This window comes from Callithrix jacchus, chromosome 2 (assembly GCF_049354715.1).
Source record: "Callithrix jacchus isolate 240 chromosome 2, calJac240_pri, whole genome shotgun sequence".
In the NCBI taxonomy this organism is placed as follows: Eukaryota; Metazoa; Chordata; class Mammalia; order Primates; family Cebidae; genus Callithrix; species Callithrix jacchus.
This window is the reverse complement of record NC_133503.1, coordinates 63,532,001-63,554,496: the sequence shown is the minus strand read 5'-3', so window position 1 is coordinate 63,554,496 and position 22,496 is coordinate 63,532,001. Positions and strand designations below refer to the sequence as shown.

Genomic DNA, 22,496 nt, shown 5'->3' with positions numbered 1-22,496 from the left:
ATGTGTTACGTAACAATAGATTCTGAGAAACAGATGATAATGGACCTAAATATTAACTGGTTTCAAATCTTGCCTGTGTGACCTGTGTAAGCTATAGACACCATCTTTGAACCTTGGTTTGCTTATCTGCAAAGTGGAGCTAATGCTGTCTAAACTTCAGAGGGCTGTTGTGAGGACCAGAAGAGATCACACATGTAAAGGGCCCGAGAGATGTTCAATAACCGTCTGCCGAGTCTTCTCTAGCTGATGCGTAATGCCTGCAGTGTGTTCTCAGGAGGCCAGCTCTACTAGCAGGTCCTGCTGACGTCAGCCTCGGGGCAGGCCTGACCAGTCCTCTGAGAACAGCTTTCCAAGGCCAAGTCTGATGGAGCCTTTCTTGTCTGCTGTGAAACCACCAGGTGACCTCTGGTAATGTGGGAAAGAGAAGCGAGTGGCCACGGTCATTTTTTGGTGAACATTTTAATGCAAACAATATGGTGCTTTTAGATACTAGACATTTGTAAAGAAAACCATGCCAGAATGGGACAGGCCTTCTTTAACACATTTCTGTGGGGTCAGTGTGCAGTTACAAGCCTTCAAGAAACAGAAATTCTTGTCCAACTTCTCTGAACAGCTGATGTTTTACAGAATTCAGGATTTGCCCTCTCAAGGAAAATTATATTTCCCATTTCTGCTGAAACATAGTGTAAGGCCAAAGTTTATTTATCTATTAAATACTAGAAGTGACCCCTTATATAATATTTTCCCCTGATTTCCTTCATACATGGAAGACAAACATTTTGAGGTAAACTTGAGTGACTCTACTTTTATATGACAAGTCTACCGCAAAACTCAACTATCAAGAAAAGTTTCAAGAAACACTAGGCTGAGAAATGAGATTATAACAGGAGCCTATAGATTTATGTCTTGTTCAACTGTAAGGCCAGCCTTTCTTGTCTTATCAGAAATAAAGGGCACGATATTTATTATAAGCCTGAACCATAAAAACAGAGCAGTGAGATAGAAAAACCACTTGGCAGTGGGCAATCTCAAATTAATAGCCTAGTAGCAGTGTAGCATAAACTGCAAAGGCCTTCTTCATGTTCTGGGTTTGGGTTAAGTCACAATCCCAAATCCCAACAGTAATAGGAGTTTTTGTGGACAGTTGGAAACCAGCTGTTTCTCATCCTCGGAAAATCTGAATTTTAGCACCTAGAACTGTTTTGGGTAGCCCGAAGAAGGCAGAGCTGCTTCCATATTATATTCTAATAGTTATCTTCACTTTCTCTTAAAAAATTAAATGGAGGCAGAGAACTGGGTGCTGGTACCACCCAGAACTTCTGACTGGGGCTACATGACTCCTCGAAGAAATATCTCTGCAGGCAGTAACTGCACGGCTTAATTCTTCTAGACTGAACCACTTCAGATTTATGCCAGTGAAAAGCAAACGTTGTTTGTAAGTCATTTAATTGTGTTACTGTCTCTCAACTTTATCAGATGCAGCTGAGGCAGAGAGGCCTGTGTGTGGTCCTGTGGGATGCTCTGTAGTGCTTACAGGCTCGTTCTAAATGCTCACAGCCCAAAGTCCCTAATGCTGCTTCTTCCAGACACATAACAAACTACTAATTTAACAGGTTCCAATGGCATTCGTCTCAATCCAGGATCCACGTTGAAGGCTGCATCTCCAACAAATTGACAATCTTGATTGCAGGACCATAAACTAGTATACACTTAGGTGCAAACCTGGTTTATTATGTTCTTTGGTTAAATACTGTTTCTACATCCTTTCAGAGCATTAGGAGAACAAAGATAATGTTTGATAGAAAGACTGAAAACACATCCTTTGCTTTTCAGAAAAAAGACTGAATTTACACTGTGTACTATTATAAATTCTCATAATTAGGCTAGACGTGTAAAAAGGTAGGGCTTTTGTTGTGGTTAGTATATTTTGAAAAATAGATTCCCCTGGGCTAGCCAACATCACTGTCCTGAGACCCGGACCTTCAAGAGTCTCTTGATAAAGGCTGCTTCACACATGGTCAGAAAAGTCGGGTCAGTTCATCATGTCCAGACTGCATTGTTCAGTGTGGCCATCACTGCGCAGAGCCTCGGCTACATCTCTTCTGAACACAGATAGGTTTTGGGTGAACCTGCAGAAAAAGGAAGAAAAGGTCAAGGGTAGTAATAAGGCCAAGCCTCCATGAATCTCTGGATGGAGTTCAGGACTTCGGAGACCGCCCCTCCTGGAGGAAGGCTTTAGATTTCAGCTGAGCTCCTTTCTCTCCACTTTCACCGCCGTTGCTGTTCCTCCAACAGTACCACCAACCTCTCACCCCTTCCTAGAAAACAGGGTTGACACTAGATCCACTCTGAACATCTTGAGGTGTACATTTTGTGGTTCTACTTTTAAAAAGCAATTTTATAAAAGTTAATTACACATAGATGGTAAGGATTATTAAAAAAAGGACAAAAGTTTATGTGGCAAGCATTGGATTGATTTTACCAATAAAGTCATTTAATCATCACCAAGTCTTCCCTGACGTAGGTATCAGTATCCTCATTTTACAGATGAGAAAACTGAATTTAGTAGCTAAAAAAGAAGGGGCACTGGGTTAGACTACCTGGGTTCAAATCCTAGCTCTACCACTTATTAGTCAGGTGATGTTGGATGAATAGCCTCTTGTCTTGGTACCTAATATGAGTAGTTACCTCAAGGGATTGTAGAAAGTGAGAATTTAGGCTGGGTGTGATAGCTTACACCTATACTTACAGCACTTTTAGAGGCTGAGGTGGGTGGATCACCTGAGGTCAGGAGTTCGAAACCAGCCTTGTCAACATGGCGAAACCCCATCTCTACTAAAAATACAAAAAATTAGCCAGGTGTGGCGGTAGGTGCCTGTAATCTGAGCTACTCAGGAGGCTGAGGAGAATAACTTGAACCTGGGAGGTGGGGCTGCAGTGAGCTTAGACTGTGTCACTGCACTCCAGCCTGGGAAACAGAGAGAGACTCTGCCTCAGACAAAAAAAAGAAAGAATTTATTGGGTCACTTTGCTTGAGGTATGCTTGTAGGCCTGTAAATACTCAACACAGTGCCTGGCACATGGCAAAGAGTCAGTTCTCTCTGGCTATTACTCTCATTAAACTAGGAGGGCTGTCTGCTCATTTCACAGAGCAGCTCAGGAGGCAGTACTGAAATTTCCAAGCCTTAGGTGAAGCAATGTTCCCCTGAGACACCTAGGGCTTCCCTGTTCAAGTCTCATCTGCTGGCTTCTGAGGTTGTCACTTTCTGCATGATCGAGGATCTTGAAGTGAGCAGTCAAGGGAACATGTCTGCAGATCCCAACTGACTTGGCCATGCATTACCAAAGCCCTGGCCGGTAACTCCAGAATACACTGGGGCTACTGGGATGACTGAGGATTTGCATTTCGAAGGGAGCAGCATTTGAATGCTACCACATTTATAAAAGGATGGGTGCAGGCGTTTTTTTCCCCCTGAGCATATGTTCTTTCTCCAACATTCATTACTGTCTCTTCCACTAGAATGTAAGATCCATGAGGGGGAGGAAGGTTAAATAATTGGCTTAGCACTGATAACCCCAATGCCTACATAGTAGATTCTGAATAAAGTGTTGTGAACTAAATGAACGAATGAACAAAGTTAGATCTAAGCTGATAAGTTCCAGGATCCTTTCATTTATTTATTTATTTATTTTTTAAATTGCATTTTATGTTTCGGGGTACATGTGCAGAACGTGCAAAATAGTTGCATAGGTACACACATGGCAGTGTGTTTTGCTGCCTTCCTGCCCTTCACCCACATTTGGCATTTCTCCCCAGGCTATCCCTCCCCAGCTCCCCCCCCACTGTCCCTCCCCATTCCCCCCAATAGACCCCGATGTGTAGTACTCCCTTCCCTGTGTCCATGTGTTCTCATTTTTCCTCACCTGCCTATGAGTGAGAAAATGTGGTATTTCATTTTCTGTTCTTGTGTCAGTTTGCTGAGGATGATGTTCATCTCATCTCCAGATTTGACCATGTCCCTACAAAGGACACGAACTCATTGTTTTTGATTGCTGCATAGTATTCCATGGTGTATATGATCCTTTCATTTAGATCTCACTGGCAACTGAGATGCCAGCCATTTTTAAAGAACAGACAGAGGAAGAAATTAATACTGTAGGTCATACGTCCCAGGTGCCAGGCTTCACTACGTTCTGTCATTTAAACATCAGAATTGATTATTATCATCTCCATTTTACTGGTCAAGAAACTGAGTGGAGAAGTGAACTGCCACACAGCCTAAAAAGGCCAGTTATAAAATATCATCTTAAAAATTTTTTAATTAAATTAAATTAATTTTGTTATTTTTGAGACAGAGTCTCAGTCTGTTGCCCAGGCTGGAGTGCAGTGGTGCGATCTCAGCTCACTGCAACTTCTGCCTCCCAGGTTCAAGCAATTCTCCTATCCCTGAGTAGCTGGGACTACAGGCGAGTGCCACCACGTTTGGCTAATTTTTGTATTTTTAGTAGAGACAGGGTTTCACCATGTTGGCCAGGCTGGTCTCAAATGCCCAACTTCAGGTGATCTGCCTGCCTTGGCTTCCCAAAGTGCTGGCATTACAGCTGTAAGCCACCAAGCCCAGCCACAATTTTTTAAAAAATTGACACATAATATTTTTACATCATTATGGAGTACATGTGCTATTTTGTTATATGCACAGAATGTGTAATGATCAAGTTGGAGTATTTGGGGTATCCATTACCTGGAGTACTTATCATTTCTGTATGTTGGGGACATTTCAAGTCTTCTCTCTTTTAGCTATTTTGAAATACACAGTACACTGTTGTTAGCTATAGTCAGGATCCTACTCAGCTGTAACTGGGGTCTGTCTGACCTCAAGGACTATGTTTGTTCAAATGCCAAGAAGTCTTTCCTCATTTTCCATAGCAGATTTGTACTTTCCTTCTTTTCAATTACAGCTATTTTTCATATTTCTCCTGTTGAATTATAAACTGCTTAAGGGCAGATACTATATATTATTAATCTCTATATCCCTATATAATGCGTAGGATGACACTTGAAAGAAAGCAAACAACCAATAATATTTACTAAATGGAATGGAACTGAGTCTAGGATCACAAGGTGCAACAGAAAAGGAGCATCTGGATGTGAGCTGTGTTAAGCACAATATCGTTATTTTCAACAAAGCTGGAATGTCTGCTTCCCCCAGTGACACCCTACTGGGCAATGCTCACCTGTCTCTGTTCTTGATGGACAGGTTCTGCTCCACTCCTTCCATTAGGTTCCTGAAGCACTGGGCAAGGATCTCCTGCTTGGGGAGAGGCTGGCTGTTTATCAAACTTGCTCTCAGTTCACTGAAATACTGACGGGAGACAGAATAGTGTCAGAGCTCTGACTTCAAACCCAGCCTGAAGACAGCTCCTAGGGAGACTGCTAGACCAGCTCTCATCTACTCAGGGCTCACTAATGCTCAGAGGAGTTTTTGTCTCGGTCCACTTTGAACCTTAAGGCCCTAGAGAAAACCTGTGCGATAGAAACACTCCTAGTTATAAATTCTATGATCCCTTCCGTAAAACGTCTTGCTACAATTGTTCTATTGTCACTGCTTAGGCTGATGAAGTCCTTGCCTCCTCTGTGGGGACTGAATGCATGCTTTTCCTGACTCTGATCTGTACTAATCACAGAAAGACTGAAATGGGAGGGGTCCCAGGCTGAAGAAAATAACTAAAAATGCCTAGGGAGCATTTTAAGTGACTGAAGGCAAGGCCAAGGGCCGTTCCTGAGGCTTGATAGTCTTTCCTGGCTTCCGTGAGTCACTCCTTGAACAACTTCAGGCTTTGTTCCAAGTCTCTGTCCTTGTGGGTTAGAATGGGTTTACTCCTCTGAGGTGGGGTCCTAGAGGGGCTTGCTCAGTTTGGGGAGAGCTTTCTGGCACTAAGAAAAACATCCGTCATGCCTGGTCACAAATATCTGCACAGCTCTTTCTTCCCTGCTGGGGACTGTGGGCTTTCATACAAACATAAGCTCTGATGCTAAACACAGCTCCTAATCATTGGAAACAGCCTAATTTCAGCACAAAGACAACATTTTGCCAGTCATGCATTTATTCTTCCAAGCCCAAAAAGCGTGATATTTAATTTCCATCATACATTAAAACAGCTTACATAAAAAAAACACACACATAATTAATATGTAGTCAGGCTAATACTTAAATACTATATATCAGAGGCATTATACTTAAACCACAATGTCTTACTGAACAAGATTGGGAATGCACAAAACTACTTATTTTTCCCTTTTATAATGATGCAGTGACTCACACCAAATAGAAAATTATTAGTTTTTCATCCCAAACCGTGAAATATTGCCTCCATCAGTAAAGTATAATATTGTGATGTCATAAGCTTTTTCTAAACACTGAATTTGCCCTTATTCCCTCTCAATCATTTTAAAAGAACTGCTCTCTTTTATAGAGCTTGGATTTAAATCACAATAACACTGAGGGAAGATGAATGACAGTGCTACTGAATGTGGCTAAAATTGGATACTTCAGCACAGGTGAATGATGAGACAGCTCTTCTCTTTTTGATATATTTTCTTCTTCTATTAGTTTCCTTCCAAGGCTGGGATTTTAGTCTGAATTTTAATGCTTGCAGCTGCCTCTAATCTCACTGTCTTTTTCCCCAGTACTATCTTATTGTATAGACAATTCATTCTCCCAAGCTGTAATGCACTGTTCCTCTGACTACTAGGGAGATGCGTGGGTTCAAGAGGAAGCTGGAGAAGCTTGAAGGCAGCCCAGGTGGCGAGTGCTCTAAAGAAGCTGGAAACGTGTGCTCCCAGAAGAAGGGTGCTGGTTCTGTGTTGGAATCCCTGATGGGTCGCTGCTCCCACCACCTAGGGCAGTGGGGATCCGAGATATAAAAGATGGCCAGGGAAGGCAAAAGGGGTTGTTGCTCAGAATTCCCCTGGAATTGCGGGGAGGGGAGTGAGGATGAGTTTGAAACACTACTGAGCAAACCACCCGCCTGGTGAGTGGGGGCTCTGGGTTCCAGAAGCGCTTGTTTTGAGGCCTCTGCTTGCCTAAAAAAGATCTGGGGCCTGCGGGGAAGAACCTTCTAGGGAATACAGCCTCGCAGTGAGTTCTCAAGGTCTCAGTTCAAACTCAGTTGGCTCTGCTCCTCTGTCCTTTGTCATAACAATTTAGCCTAGTTTATAGCTGCTCTCTTCTCCCAGGGACCACCTCCCGTGACTTCCTGCAATCATACTCACCTTCTCATTGAGCAGGATGAGCCCCAGGAGAGGCCTGGATACTGACCACTGGTTCCGACAGTCTTCAAAGACAATGGTGTTCATGAGGACAGACATCATCTAGAAGACAGAGTCAAAAAAGATTGAGATGCCTTGGCTCAGAGTTCTCCCTAGTCCCAGGCCTTTCATGTGCTCAAATTCTACCACTCTATTGCTAACAGCTGTGAAAGCTCTTCCTGGACAAACAGCCTAGGCTCTGGAAGCTTATAATGCTGCCTGTAGAAACTATTGGCAAAGACCCCGAGCTCCCTGTGGAAGAGTTTCTACTCTGAAAGCCTTGGTGAGAACCTTCCAGGTGGACAGAAGTCAAAAGGTCACTGGGTCAAGATGATCACTCCCTGTCTTTCAACTCTGATATGCTTTCTTCTATGCTAGGGCACCGGGCAAAAGCTCAGCTCACCTTCCTGTCTGCCTCCCATTTCACCTAAGAGGTCATGTTATAGTGAGATGAAATCTCCATGGCCCCTCTCAGTGAGAGGTGGCAATGGGACCCTGAAACATCATGTTTCCTGCTGGCTCAGGCTGTTCAAGATTTCTCTTCACTCTTCATTCACTAATTCACTCACTCACTCATTCATTCATTCCTACATGTACATTACTCATCTGTTCTCTTAAATTCAGCCTGTGAGATCCACAGGGGAGATAATATAGGCATTTACCACAACCTCTGACCTTAAGTAGCTTGAAACCTCCTAGGGGAGATGACTTAGAGAAGAAATAACAGGAAATAGGGCTGGGCAAAGTGCAGTGGGCATGCAGAGGAGGGAGGGATGCCGCTGGGTCCTTGAAGAGATGTCAGGGAAGACTCCACGGAGAAGGTAACATTTAAGGAGTTCATTATAAACGTGTTCTAAGCAGAGAAAGCAGAGTAAGCATCAAAAAAGCAGGGTGGGCATGAACACAAAGGGTTCTGCAATGGTAAGAAACTTAGTGTGACAGGAGAGAAGGGAGGTGGGCCAGAGGTGAGACGCCAGTGTCAGACTTGAAGACCCTGCTGAGGAATCTGGACTTCATCCTGATGGTAGTGGGGAGATAGTGATATGTCTGCAGCAAAGGTGAGACATGCTTTGATTTGCATTTAAGAAAGATCTCTTTGGGGACATGTAGAATGTGTACTGTGCAGGTGAAACTGAAAGAGAAAGACCAGGGATAAGGCTGCAGCAATAGTCCAGGCAAGTGGCTGTGAAACAGGTTTCTGTCATTCATGGGGAGCTGATGATACAGTTTCTGCTTCTTGGATTCTTTACCTCCTACCTCTAAGCCCTTCTGTTCCCACAGCTCCAGAACTCCTTTCCCCAAAAGAGAGCAGGGGAAATGGCAGTTATGTGGCAAAGACCACTGCACACACCACCCCTTATTGGGCTTTCGTGACCTGAATTGTTTGGAATACAGTTGGTTTTGTCCTCTGGTATTTTTTGAAATCCAATTTACCCTGTGATCTCAGGCAAGTAACGGAACCTCTCTCCCTGTGTGTCAGTTTCATTATCTATCTATAAGGAGGGAAATAATAATCCAGCACAAGGAAACTCTGAGAATCAAATGAGATAGTGTATATAAAATTCATTGCAAAGAGTAAAAAGTGCTATAAACATTTAAGGTATCTAGTAACAATAATGAGCTTCTCTGTAGTTCTAAATATCTGCCATTCTATACATCATCATCATAACCATTAGGCTGGTTGCAAATGAAATCTGCCAATTACATATTTATTTTATGTCCAGTCTCTCTGGGGAGAGGCTAGGACTTCAGCCTGGCATGTTGAACGTCATTTGCAGATCACATTTCCATGTACAATCTAACAAGCCACCCAAAGTCATAGAGCCACAAATTAAAGTGACAAGCAAAAATAACAGATCCACCTAGACAGTCTAAAATATTATGGGCTTCACAATCTGAAGGCAGAATGGATATTTTAATGGAAAAGATTAAAGTTAGAGGCATCAAATTCCTCCAGTAACTGACAAAGCATCTTGAAGTGATGTGCCAATTACTTTATATGGTTCTCTCGCGTATTCATTTGTCTGAATGCATGTATTTATGTCTGTAATAAGTAAGGAGATGTTTGAATAAAACACTTTTCTAAAAATAAAGTTGGCTAAAATGGCTGATTTTTTTTCTTTTTTATTCTTCTGGAAATATGAAAATTAGTGAGCAAATCTGCTTAAGTGGTACTGACATGGCAGCCCACATCCAGAATTATTTTTTCTAATATCCCACAGTAGGGTATGGGGGACAGAGCCAACCAATGGACAAATTCCTCTGGAGAAGGATCATGTGGAAGAATCCTGGATGAAATGCTTAAGTACAGAATCACTTCCCAGGTCATATGAAATCTCTGGTGGGAGGCTTTCTGTGCTTCACGACACACATACATCAATACTGAAAGGAGACAGTGCTTGACAATTCTGTACCATCTAGCCCACAGTGAGTCACAATGCACCATCAGTATTTGGTACAAGAAATGCCTGTGTGAGCTGGGGCTCCAATCCTTCAACTTCTACTCACTTCCAATACTGCTACAGGGATGGCTGGAATGGCTATTTCAAATCTGCCCAACTTCTGGAGGTCTAGATCTAAATAAAATAAAATTAAACAAATGTGCCCAGCCTAGACTACATTTTCTAGGGCCTATATCTGAAAACACATACAATATCTACCGCATTACCCTGTGCAGCTATTATGCCAAACCAGGAAAAAGCCCATTTCTGAGGTGGAGTTGTATGACTTGGTCCACTCAGGAAAAGCTCATGCCACTCTGCATCCTCCATCCTTCCCACAGAATCTGGCAGTTAGGAATTTCTCTCAACGAAGAGAAACAAACATGGTATGGTAAAGCCAGGCTTTGGAGCCAATCAGAATGAAGCCCCAATCTGGCCCTGCCACTTAACTTGAGACGCTGGGGAAGTCATTTTACTTATTTGAGTCTTTATTTCTTTACATATAAAGTGGAGGACAATAACAACTATTTTAAAGGGCCGCTGTGAAGAGTAACTTCTCTGCTGTATATCAGGCTTTGATACTGTGCTTGCCACATAGTCAGCATTCACCATACTGCTCCTTTACTGCTGCTGTGGGTACTCTCTCTGGTCCAGCCCCGTGGAATTTCATGGCTCAGTGGAGGGTCCCAATTCATGTCCTGATTAGATACAGGTAAATGAGATTGCAGTCTCTTCACAATTATCTAACTTTGTTGAGGGTTGCAGTACAACACATGCACATACACAACTAAAAGAGGAAACAGTTCAGAAAGCATCTTTATTTGATCTGGCACAGGTATTTGTAAGAATTCTGAATGGCAGTGTTTGTGTTGTTCTGAAAATCTGTAATTCTAAATAAAACACAAAATTACTCTACAAATATCTGACCCAGAAAAGTAACACAAAGCAATGTGTGATCGATATCTCTGTTCATTCCCTCGCTCCTCTAGCTCTCCAACCCTCACATGGAATGTAACACACAAACACAAAGCAAATTGGACTTTCCTACCCAAATATGCTAAGTCACACTTTCTCCATGGAAAGGTGGTAACTAAATGCTCAGTTTATTATTTATTTATTTTTGAGACAGGGTTTCACTCTTATCACCCAGGCTGGAGTGCAGTGGCGCACTCTCAGCTCACTACAACCTCTGCTTCCTGGGCTCAAGTGATCCTACTGCCTCAGCCTCCTAAGTAATAGGGACTACAGGCATGTGCCCACACACCTGGCTAACTTTTGTATTTTTAGTAGAGACAGGGTTTCACTATGTTGGTCTGGCTGATCTCAAACTCCCGGCCTCAAGTGATCTGCCCGCCTTGGCCTCCCAAAGTACTGGGATAACAGGTGTGAGCCACCATGCCCAGCCTGTTCATTTTTATTTTTAGAGACAGGGTCTCAGTCTGATGCTCAGCCTGCAGTGCAGTGGTGCAATCATGGCTCACTGCAGCCTCAAACTCCTGGGCTCAAGCCATCCTCCCATCTCAGCCTCCCATGTAGCTGGGACTACAGGAAGGTGCCACCACACTCGGCTAATTATTTGATTTTTTGTAGAGACCAGGTCTCATTTTGTTGCCCAGGCTGGTCTCCAATTCCTGACTTCAAGCTGTCCGCCCCCCTCAGCCTCCCAAAGTGCTGGAGTGAGCCACTGTGCCTGGCCCAAATGCTCAATTTAAAACCCTTCTGTCTGTCTCCTGCTGAAATAGACAAAGATATGGTTTGTGTTAGATACTTTACTGCTAGACAATGAACTGTATTTTTTCCTAAGAAAGTTGAAGGCTCAGTGGGTCTAGAATCTGATGGTTAAATGTTATCAAAGAGCAGGATGGTTGGAGAAATAGGAGCAGAGGCTGAGAAAATGGAAAAAGCCAACTTGACTGAATACAGGATGATGACTACAAATGACATTTGGGTGGGGAGACTAGATTGCAAACTCCTGTGGCATTGTATCCCCAGTACCTAGGGTTAGGCACTGGCGCACATCAGAGATTTAGAAAAGGGCAATTGAAAGAGTAAATACAGAAACGAATCAATGCAAAAGTATGAATGAAGTATCAGAAGCTAAAGTATAAAGAGCTGAAGAGTTGAAAGGGCACTGTACAGAAAACAGGGAGGTTCTTGTTGCTTTTGTGTGTATAGCCTGAGAACTCTTCTATGCCACTGCTGTCTTACAGCCAGTTCCAGAGGGTGCCTTTGTAGGGGCTTGCAGGTTACAAAGGTCAAAGGCTGGGACACCATCATTTCTAATAACAAGAACTTTCACCTAGGAGTAGGCTGTGGCTGACAAGTTTTCTCACCACCCAACAATAGTAATAGCCCTCATTTATGGAGCATCTTCTGGGTACTCAGCGTTCTGCTGGGCACTTGCCTATGCCATCTCTAATCCTCAAGTAATGGTGGGAAGTAGATTTTATCCCCATTTTACAGACTAAGGATCTGAGGTTCTGGGCAAATAGGTAACTTGTTCAAGGTACTGCGGCTACCAGGATGTGAAGCTGAACTGGGAAAAATGCATAGGTCTGCCTAAGTCTATCATGCCAGTCTGCTGTCTGCCTGTCTTGCTGTGTGAGTGAGGACAGAGACCACCAGTACGATGGCTGAGGCAGTATGACCGGCTTCTACTTTACACATCTTGAGGACTGAGGGTGTCACAAGCAAGGCTCATTTCTGGCCATGGCTCATTCTTATACCTTCAGTGAACCTCTTAGATATGTGGTCCATGTGTACCTCCTCCGTTCAGACACCCTGCCACCTACTGATGAGTGAGGCCACCACTGAAATTCTCGTGATTAGAATCCAGGGTAGTGGCTCCTGGAGAGTTCTCAGCAGACCTTCTTACCTCCCACCTAAAGCTTTTATAGCAGACTTGGTCAACATTTTCAGACTTTCACAATGAACAATGGCAGACTTAATAGACTGTCTCTGGAAAATGGTCCACTGAACATTTTGATAAAACTAATGGTTTTCCTCCTACCAAGAGTACCATGTACACAGCAATTTAAATTAACATAATAGAAAACATTAGTAAATCAAGCCAATTTCCTTTGAGTTACAATATTCCCTATAAAGTGAACACATTCCATTAAGTTTAAGATATTAAATAATGTAACTAAAAAAATTCCATAAAGTTCTAAGAAATAGGAGAAAAAAATTCACCTATTCCCTCCTCCTCCCCATCAGTACCAAAAGACAAACCTGAGGCCAAAGTGATGATATGAACCCGGGTCCCACAGGGACCAAATCCTCAGTATACAGGGAACTCCAGTGCTTCTCTCTCCTAGCTTCTTTGCTCGGGGTTGCAGGTTTTGATTATACTGCAACTTTACTACCTGTTGATCAGCAAAATGGAAAATGGGAATGGGGCAAGAGTAATCTGCTTTGTCCAAAAAGTGGAAAGAAGGGCCTAAGAAGGAGGCTCTGGCCAGGTGTGGTGGCTCATGCCTGTAATCTCACCACTTTGGGAGGCTGGGGCAGGTGGATCACACGAAGTCAGGAGTTCAAGATCAGCCTGGCCAGCACAGTGAAACCCTGTCTCTACTAAAAACACAAAAATTAGCCAGATGTGGTAGTGTGAGTCTGTAATCCCAGCTACTCAGGAGGCTGAGGCAGGAGAATTGCTTGAACCCAGGAGGTGGAGGTTTTAGTGAGCTGAGATCGTGCCACTGCACTCCAGCCTGGGTAACAAAATGAGACTATGTCTCAAATTAAAAAAAAAAAAAGAAGGAGGTTCTGGTTTAGGTGAAGGAAGGACAGACCAAAAAGATCAAAGAAAAGGTGAGAGACCAAAGACAAAGCATCCCTGTGTCTAGACCTGGATAAGGGGTAGGGGTGGGGTTGCGAGGGCAGAGGACAAAAAGAAAGATGATCAGGGCTGTGCCCAATAGGATATATACCATAGAATGGGGCAGCTTAATCTGTTCATCTTTTTTTTTTTTGAGACAGAGTTTTGCTCTTGTCGTCCAGGCTGGAATGCAATGGCACAATCTTGGCTCACTACAACCTCTGCCTCCCAGGTTCAAGCAATTCTCCTGCCTTAGTCTCCCAAATAGCTGGGACTACAAGCCTGGGCCACCATACCATTTTTTTTTTTTGTATTTTTAGTAGAGATGGGGTTTTGCCATGTTGACCAGGCTGGTCTCGAGCTCCTGACTTCAGGTGATCTGTCCACCTCAGCCTCCCAAAGTACTGGGATTACAGGCGTGAGCTACCACGATTTGTCAATCTGTTAATTTTAATTTGTCAATTTGTCTGCCTTAATGAGAAGACGGATAGGATACGAAATTATCTGTACTTCTGGCCAAGCTAAATTTTCCTTCATTCTGATGCAAATAACTTGGTCATGTTTTGAGGAACAACCAGTAACAAATGCATCTAAGTTTCAAGAGCTGCTTCTGAGTCTCAGGAATTCTCTGCACTTGTCATTGGCTTTTCAGAAGGTCAGTAAAAGAGAAGGGAAAGGCTGCCCCCAACGAAAACAACAAGCAAAAACAAACAAACACAAAAAATGATTGCTTATAGTATGGTAGGATTTGAAAAGGCAGAGAAACTACCCATCTCCACAGCAGTTTCACCTAAGCCCCAGGCCCCGGTTGGAGACCCAGGATTAGGCAAAATCTGAGTGCTGCTAAAAGGGAAAAAGCTTCCAGATTTTCAGGGTTTGTGGAAGTAAGGGAGTTTCTGTCATTTCCAAATGCTGTTCCTGAGGCCATGTGTACAGCAGATATTGAAATGCGATCCTGCTCAAATCAGATAATAGTTATCTTTAGGGAAAAGAAATCAATTGTTCTCTCTGTCTGCTCTTCACCTATGTGGTATTAGTGAAATGCTATGAAAAATGAACATAATAGAAAAATAGGCATATAATTAGTTATATTTTCCTGCCTGGATTAACTAAGCCCTACCATCTAAGTTACATTAAATTTTAAAATTATCTATATATATTAAGAACATTATTAAGTGCTTATACTGTTTTTGCATCCTTATAATAAAAGTATTTAGTATTTTACATGAAAAAAAAGTCAAATCACATGCAGGATGAGGTAAGCCTCTCTCTTAAAGAAACAAGACTACAATCAATTACGGATGCCCTGCTCTCCCCTGGAATCATTGGGGATCCCTGCCAACTTGTTCTTTACACAATGTTAGCCGTGCTCTTAAAAAAAAGAAACTTCTTACCTCAAAAGCACCTCAGGTCCAGGAAACTCAGCTGGTTTTGGTCATATATTAGCACTGCATGCTTCCGCATAAAACTAAAAGCATCCCCTACTCTGCCATCCCCTCCTTACAGAAAGCTAAGGGATGCTTTTGCTTAGAGATTAATTGCTTCAAAAATTAAAAAACTTTTTCAACCATTGCTAAATCTAAGGAACAACACAACATAGGTTTGCTGTTTCAATTTACTGCATTACCAACATTACCTCTAGTTCTCAAAACATCCATTTTAATCACAGTTTACAGGGCAAAGAATTACCTGTCAGTCTCCCAGCTTATAAGAAAGAAGATAAAGTTAGAATGAAACTTCTGGATTAATTAATTGAGAGTACTGCATACAATGTGTCTATTCTGAATGTTACTGCACACATCACAATGAAAGCAGTTTTATTTTCCATGGTTGAAATAAATTATGATAAATAATTCATTTCAATGGCAGAGATGTACTGTAGAGCAAGAGCAACAAAATTGACTACACTACACCACTGTGAGTCTCATTCCTGAATCTTCATTATCCATTTGAAACTTTTTACGAGTAGTAAATCATATTTCAAGTGGCTGCAGATCTCATAAAGCAGCTTGCTGCATTAAAATAAAACCAGAAAACCTGGGGCACTGGAAGGCTGCAGCGTTTGCCACTCAGCACTATTTGGGAAATTCTTTCTCACTCTTGCCAATATCAGACAGAACACTTTTCAATTGGACATAAAAATTAAGAATTACTTGTCAAAAATACCCTCTAAATTTTCCTCTAGGTAGGAATGTTGGGAAGATCTGTATTTTGAGGAACAATTTTCAACTCCAAAGCACTTTCCCCTAATTTTTATTCAAGTGACTCTTATTTTTAGTTCATGGTACTTCCTGAATGACTAGCACATAGGTTCTATCACCTCTAATGACCTATATCAGACTTTGGGGGTCCCCCAACTGGCAAACACATGTGTGCAAGCTTAAGAGAGACTAACAAAGGCACATGTGCTCTGATTCTATCTAAAAAGACCAGCCTATCTTCATAGGATAGGTGATTTTAAGTTGATTCTTAAAAGATGAATAAAGCACTACCTGGGAAGAAGTATACATGTGGAAGAGAAAATAAAATGAGAAAAGACACTGGAGACAGAAGCTGGCATGTTTGAGGAATGAATAGCCCATGCACAGGAGGTTTTTGAAAGAGACCTTTTGAGTGGCAGGGAGTAGATTTGAGGGACAAGGAGTAGAAGACTGGGCTTGATCCAGGCTCTTAGGCCGGGCACAGTGGTCTCATGACTGTAATCCCAGCACTTTGGGAGGGCAACGCGGGCAGATCACGAGGTCAGGAGTTTGAAGCCAACCTGACCAATACCGTTAAATGCCGTCTCTACTAAAAATAAAATCTAGCTGGGTGTGGTGGTGCGCACCTGTAATCCCAGCTACTCAGGAAGCTGAGGCAGAAGAACCTTGTGGGCAGAGGTTGCAGTGGGCCAAGATCACACCACTGCACTCCAGCCTGGATGGTGGAGTGAGACTGTGTCGAAAAACAAAAACAAAAATGAAAAAACACTTTTATGCCATGCTGAATATAGAAATGAGTTTGGGCTAATACATGAAGGGTAGCCTTCAAAGAATTTTCAAGGAGAAGGTGACATGATGTGGTCTGCCATTTAGGACAGTACTGATTAGATTCTGGAGAACAGCCATTATGGGCAAGCGCTAGAGGCAAAATAACAAGTTTATATACTGCAAGAAGTTCAAAATGAGGGGAATGGAGAGGTAGGGTAGCAGAGACAGAGAGGAATGTCAGAATCCTTGACTGCATATCCCATTTTCTTTCCAGTGAAATATTTCTAAGAAACATAATCTTAGAAACATACTGAAGATGTGGATAAATTCAGAGCTTTAGGAACATGGCCTCAGGCCAGGCACGCAGCTCACACCAGTAATTCCAGAACTTTGGAGGCCAAGGTGGGCAGGTTGCTTGAGTTCAGGAGTTCGAGACCAGCCTGGGAAACATGGTGAAACTCCGTCTCTACCAAAAAATACAAAAATTAGCCATGTGTGGTAGTGTGTGCCTGTAGTCCTAGCTACTTGGGAGGCTGAGGTGAGAGGATTGCTTGACCCCTGGAGGCTGAGGCTGCAGTGAGCTGTGATCGGGCCACTGCACTTCAGCCTGGGTGACTGAGTAAGACCCTGTCTCCAGAAAAAAACAAAAAGCAAAAAAATACATGGCCTCAAAGTCAGGGCTTCCAACGAAGAGAAGGATGCTCTGCAGACTGTCCCAGAAAATACTACATGTAGTGTAGAGGTGGCTGCTGTTTAGATGGCAGTAGCAATGAACTGAACCTTAAGCAGTGCACGTATACATGACAAGAACTACAAGCACACGTTCAGATTAAATATTCATTGATAAAGTAAACTCTAACTGAGGCCATTCAAAATCAAGCAAGGGAGTGGGGAAACAGCATGTCACATTACTGAACAGTCATCAAACATTTCCCAATTAATATCGTACTTCACAACAGAACAACATAAGCGTAATGGCATGTGGGCATCTTGTGCAGCCATCAAAGCAGAGTGCAATGAATATAGTAATGTGCCAAGAAGAAAGAGCCTGGGAGAGAGACAAAGAAATAGAAACTCGGAGTGTACTGCTGACCGGGAGATGTGGATGCTGCGGTAACTGTGCGTGTTCCTCCTGGTCACGCGGACCAGGAGCCACCCGGCCGGGTCCCTTCTGCGTCAGTCGCCCCAGCCACCACACACATTTCATGCTGGGCCATGTCTGTCTGCCTCGGCCTCCAGCAAGGAGCTCCTCATGAAACTGCGGCGGAAAACAGGCTACTCTTTTGTAAATTGCAAGAAAGCTCTGGAGACTTGTGGCGAGGACCTCAAACAGGCAGAGATCTGGCTCCACAAGCAGGCCCAGAAGGAAGGCTGGAGCAAAGCTCCCAAGCTCCAAGGGAGGAAGACCAAAGAAGGCCTGATTGGACTGTTGCAGGAAGGAAACGTAACTGTATTAGTAGAGGTAAACTGTGAGACGGATTTTGTTTCTAGAAATTTAAAATTTCAACAGTTGGTCCAGCAAGTAGCCCTTGGAACCATGATGCATTGTCAGAACTTAAAGGATCAACTGTCTACATACAGTAAAGGTCTCTTGAATTCCTCTGAGCTTTCTAGAATTCCAGCGGGGCCTGACAGAGAAGGCTCACTCAAGGATCACTTGGCTTTAGCAATTGGAAAACTGGGAGAAAACATGACTCTTAAATGAGCTGCGTGGGTGACGGTGCCATCTAGGTTCTACGTTGGCTCTTATGTCCACGGAGTAATGCAGAGACCCTCCCTTCACAACCTGGTGCTGGGGAAGTATGGGGCCCTGGTCATCTGCGAGACATCTGAACAGAATGCAAACCTTGAAGACATTGGCCACCACCTTGGGCAGCATGTGGTGGGCATGGCCCCTCTCTCTGTTGGCTCCCTGGATGATGAGCCTGGGGGAGAGGCAGAGACCAAGATGCTGTTCCAGCCGTACTTGCCGGATCCCTCCATTACCTTGGGGCAGTTATGTGTAGCCTCAGGGAGTGTCAGTAGTAGACTTTGTGCGGTTTGAATGTGGAGAAGGTGAAGAGGCAGCAGAAACTGAATAGGTTTCAGAGACTTTTGGCCCAGGGGGAGTATTTGTTTTTAGCTCTGAACATCATTACAGAAAGGATTCTTTCCCAAGCCTCTTCAGACCCAGAATTTATTTTTCATTTGAATTATAATGAGATTATAGACTTCATGGGTAAAATTATTAAATAGTTATATAATAAAAATAATTTTTTCCTTGTTTGCATAAAAAAAAGAAATAGAAACTCTCAGAGACACAGTCAGACAGAAAAACAGAGATGTGGAGAAAGAGGTATGAGTCAGAGACAGTGTTTCCCCACCCCCCTTTTTTGAATGGCCCCAGTTAGAGTTTACTTGATCATTGAATAATATAAACATGTGCTGATAGTTATCTCTGTTATGGATATGCACACTGCTTAGGGTTCACATATGCATGTGAACACCCAATCCTCATGCTCATGAACTACAAAACGATTCAAAATGTTTTCATTTTTCATATGGGGGAAGAAAGTACTCTTGTGGACAATTCATGGGACCCCTCAGACATATTTTCCATTAAATATTAGTGTTTATACTTAAACCATGCAGAATTTTCAGATTTGAGAGTTTTTATTAATAGTTATCTAATGGCATAGAAACTGCTGGCCAAGAGGCCAGGGAGATGATTCAAAGATGCTACTGAGATTTGGAAGCTCTTTTTCCCTAATAATTACATAGGGAGTCCAAGGAATGACAGTGACTAAAAGTACTGGGAGCAGAACTTCATTCCTCAATTAAACATTTACTGACCACCTAATTTGGGCAAGGCTCTGTGTCAGACCCTGGTAATACAGGTGAACAAGTCACAGTCCCAGCTCTCAAAGAGCTTACAGTTTAGTAGGGGAGGAGACACACAGTATAGAAACAATGGCAGAAGATATGGTAAATGGCCATAAACAGAATCCCAGCTACTTGGGATGGCTGCACAGGAGGCTTTTTTTTTTTTTTGCCAATCAGTTTGAGCTTTATGAGGTTGCTCAGGTTAGCCTCGAACTGATGACCTCGCCTTCGCGAGTGCCATGACCTCCGGCGGGAGCCACTTTGGACCCCACAGGAGGCTTTTAGAAACCCCGCTTAGGGGTGGAAGCAGCCAGGGAAGGCTTCATAGAGAAGGTGATATTTGGTTCGTTGTTGAGAATAAGAGAAGTTTGACAGTCAGGTAGGAAGAAGGGCAAGCAGGTGCAAAGGTTTGGAGAAGAGTTTGGGGGACCGATGAGCAGTTCTGTGGGAATAGAAAGGGTGGATGGGGAGTACTGGTGGCAGATGAGGGTGATTACATAGGCCAGGGCCAGGTCTCATGAAAAGCCTAGTAATATGTGCTAGTGAATTGTAGATTTCATCCTGCAGGAAATGGGGTGCCATTAAAGCTGAATAAATCTTTCTGGCAATGATGTGGTAATGAACTGCTGGTTTCATCATTCTCCACAGGGTCTGAGCCTTTAGGAGGTTTGGGCCATCTGATTTTTCCCAAGAAGGTGGCTCATGCCTGTAATCCCAGCACTTTGGGAGGCCAGGCGGTGGGGGAGGATGACTTGAGGTTAGGAGTTCAAGACCAGCCTGGTCAACATGGTGAACCTCCGCCTCTACTAAAAACACAAAAATTAGCTTGGCGTGGTAGTGTGGGCCTGTAATTCCAGCTACTCAGGAGGCTGAGACTGGAGAATCAATTGAACCCAGGAGGCAGAGGCTGCAGTAAGCTGGGATCATGCTACTGCACTCCATCCTGGGTGACAGAGTGAGCAACAATAAAAAGATGCAGCTTTCTTCCTTTTCTAGAATTGGGAGGCCACAGACATAGGTTTCCTGCTTGGCTCCTGTGCCTTGGGTCAGGAGGACACTTCTTGGGTCCTCTCTTGCTGGCTCTGTTGCCAGTGCTCTGAGAAATGGCACTGACATTACTTCCCTTGGCCTATAGCACATAACTTAATAGTGTACCCTGTCAGGAATAGTTCTGTTTGTCAGGAAGCTTTTTATTGATGTTCAACCTTCATTTTCCCTTTCTTAATATTATTCCATTATGCCAATACTCTATTGTGCCATGCTAAGTAATTCCCTTTCCTCCTTGGCATTTACATCTTCCAAGTATTTATAGACTTATCAAATACCCCATTTAGTTGTCACTTAGGTAAGCTATACATATTTAGCTTCTTTAATCTGGCCCTATAAGCCAGCCTTCCATTCTCCTAAATCACTTGAGTTACTTTCCTCCAGATTTCTGTCAATTTGTTTTCAGACTGTCTGTAATGCAAGGGGCCCAGGAAAAAGATGAAGTTGGGGAGGGAGGGCTTACTCTCTTGTGGGATAAGAGTACACAATGGCATAGCGTGGAACTTCTGCCCTTAAAGTGCAGTCTCCAAAACAAGCTAAGCCTCAGGAGGGACTATGAATGCCTCTTGTTATCTACAAGGTTTCTTTCACCTGTGTACAATTCAAGTCAATAATATTCTATTATGAGCTCTTCTTAGGTGCTAGGTGTACACATGTAACTACATACTTATTGAGTACCTTCAGTGTGTCTGGTACTGTGCTAGGGACTTTTCCTTCTGTCTTTTCCCCTCTCTTTTCATTTCTCACAATTATTCACTACTCAAGAAATTTCTTACCTCCTATATGTCAAGCACCATTGGCACAGAATTGGATAAAGTGTGACCTCTGTGGCCTTCAGGGCTCATGTAGCCTTAGTATTTATTAATCTTTTACTGCCCACCCATCAAGTTGTTTCCTTCCAGTCTTAAGGGGTTCAGAGAGATCCCTAAATGCACTTATCTCTAATTGATGCTTTTAGTTCCCTGACCTGAGTGGAACTTGTTTGCCCCATGTAAAATGAGATGCCACATTAAATATGGGCATTAACATAGAGCTCTTTTTTAGGGTTTTCTTTCTGGTGGGTTGCCTTGGTGCCTAAGAGATTTCTCTTCAGATCTTGCACTCTTCAGACCGTCACTGTCTTTCTTGGGAGTTTGACATTTTTTGTTTATAGGATCTCAACTAAGTATGTACTCAAACGTTTTCCTTTTCCATGGTGCCAATGTTCCAGATTATAGAGTAGGCTGAGGGAGTGATGGACTGGGAAGGAATCTAAGACAATGAGTCCTAACTAAAGTCTTGGGTAGTCTAAGTATGACACCAAGGGAGGAAGTGGTTCAGCTATCTGACCCTGGAGGCCAGTTCAGGTAAGCTATAGAATTCCCTTGGTGAGGCGGTGTTATCCTCCAAGAGGCAGAGTAACTATTCAAAGCACATGTGGTTAGCAAATAGTATAACTGGTATTCAAAACCAGGTATGTTGACTGCAAAACCTGTCTGCTCTGATTGTTGTAAAACAGAAAGTCCAAACAAATATGGACAATTTGCAATTTAAAAACTTTGAAAGGAGGATGAAATTCCAGTTGTTTGAAAGCACTCAGTCTACATCTTCCTAAGCATGCCAAGGGATAGATAATTAATAAGCAAGAGCTCCTCTGGGTTCCAAAGCATGGAGGCAGCATTAATTCATGAAAGGCCAGAGTATTAAGGAATCTCTTTTTACCTTGTTCTTCAAATAGTGATATAAGATTGGAAAAAAGCAAGAAGTCTTCCTCAACACACTATATAAACTCACAGCTCCATCAGTGGCTACTGCTGGTTAAACTTTCCATGAGTTAAAACTGGGCACGATGGTGCACACCTGTAATCTCAGCACTTTGGGAGGCCGAGGTGGGTGGATCACTTCAGCTCAGCAGTTTGGGACAAGCCTGGGCACTATAGCAAAGCCCCATCTCCACCAAAAATACAAAAATATTGGCAGAGTGTGGTGGTGCACACCTGTAATCCCAACTACTTGGGAGGCTGAGGTGAGAGGATCATTTGGGCATGGGAGGCAGAGGTCGCCGTAAGCTG

General features: G+C 43.1%; 1 protein-coding gene and 1 pseudogene across 4 annotated transcripts in view; one reads left to right on the top strand and one right to left on the bottom strand.

The window, feature by feature from the left end:
- Positions 1–1,684: 1,684 nt before the first annotated feature.
- RANBP17 (RAN binding protein 17) overlaps positions 1,685–22,496 on the bottom strand; it is a 438,613-nt gene continuing 417,801 nt past the window's right edge. For all 4 annotated transcript variants that reach the window (XM_002744545.7, XM_008990995.5, XM_078365784.1 and 1 more), the window contains 3 exons: positions 7,274–7,372; positions 5,236–5,363; positions 1,685–2,129 (listed from right to left, as the gene is read on the bottom strand). In XM_002744545.7, the coding sequence (XP_002744591.2) occupies positions 2,033–2,129; positions 5,236–5,363; positions 7,274–7,372 (324 nt within the window). In that variant the 3' untranslated portion in view covers positions 1,685–2,032. The remainder of the gene's footprint in view (positions 2,130–5,235; positions 5,364–7,273; positions 7,373–22,496) is intronic.
- Positions 17,636–18,824, top strand: LOC100405563 (elongation factor Ts, mitochondrial pseudogene; annotated as a pseudogene).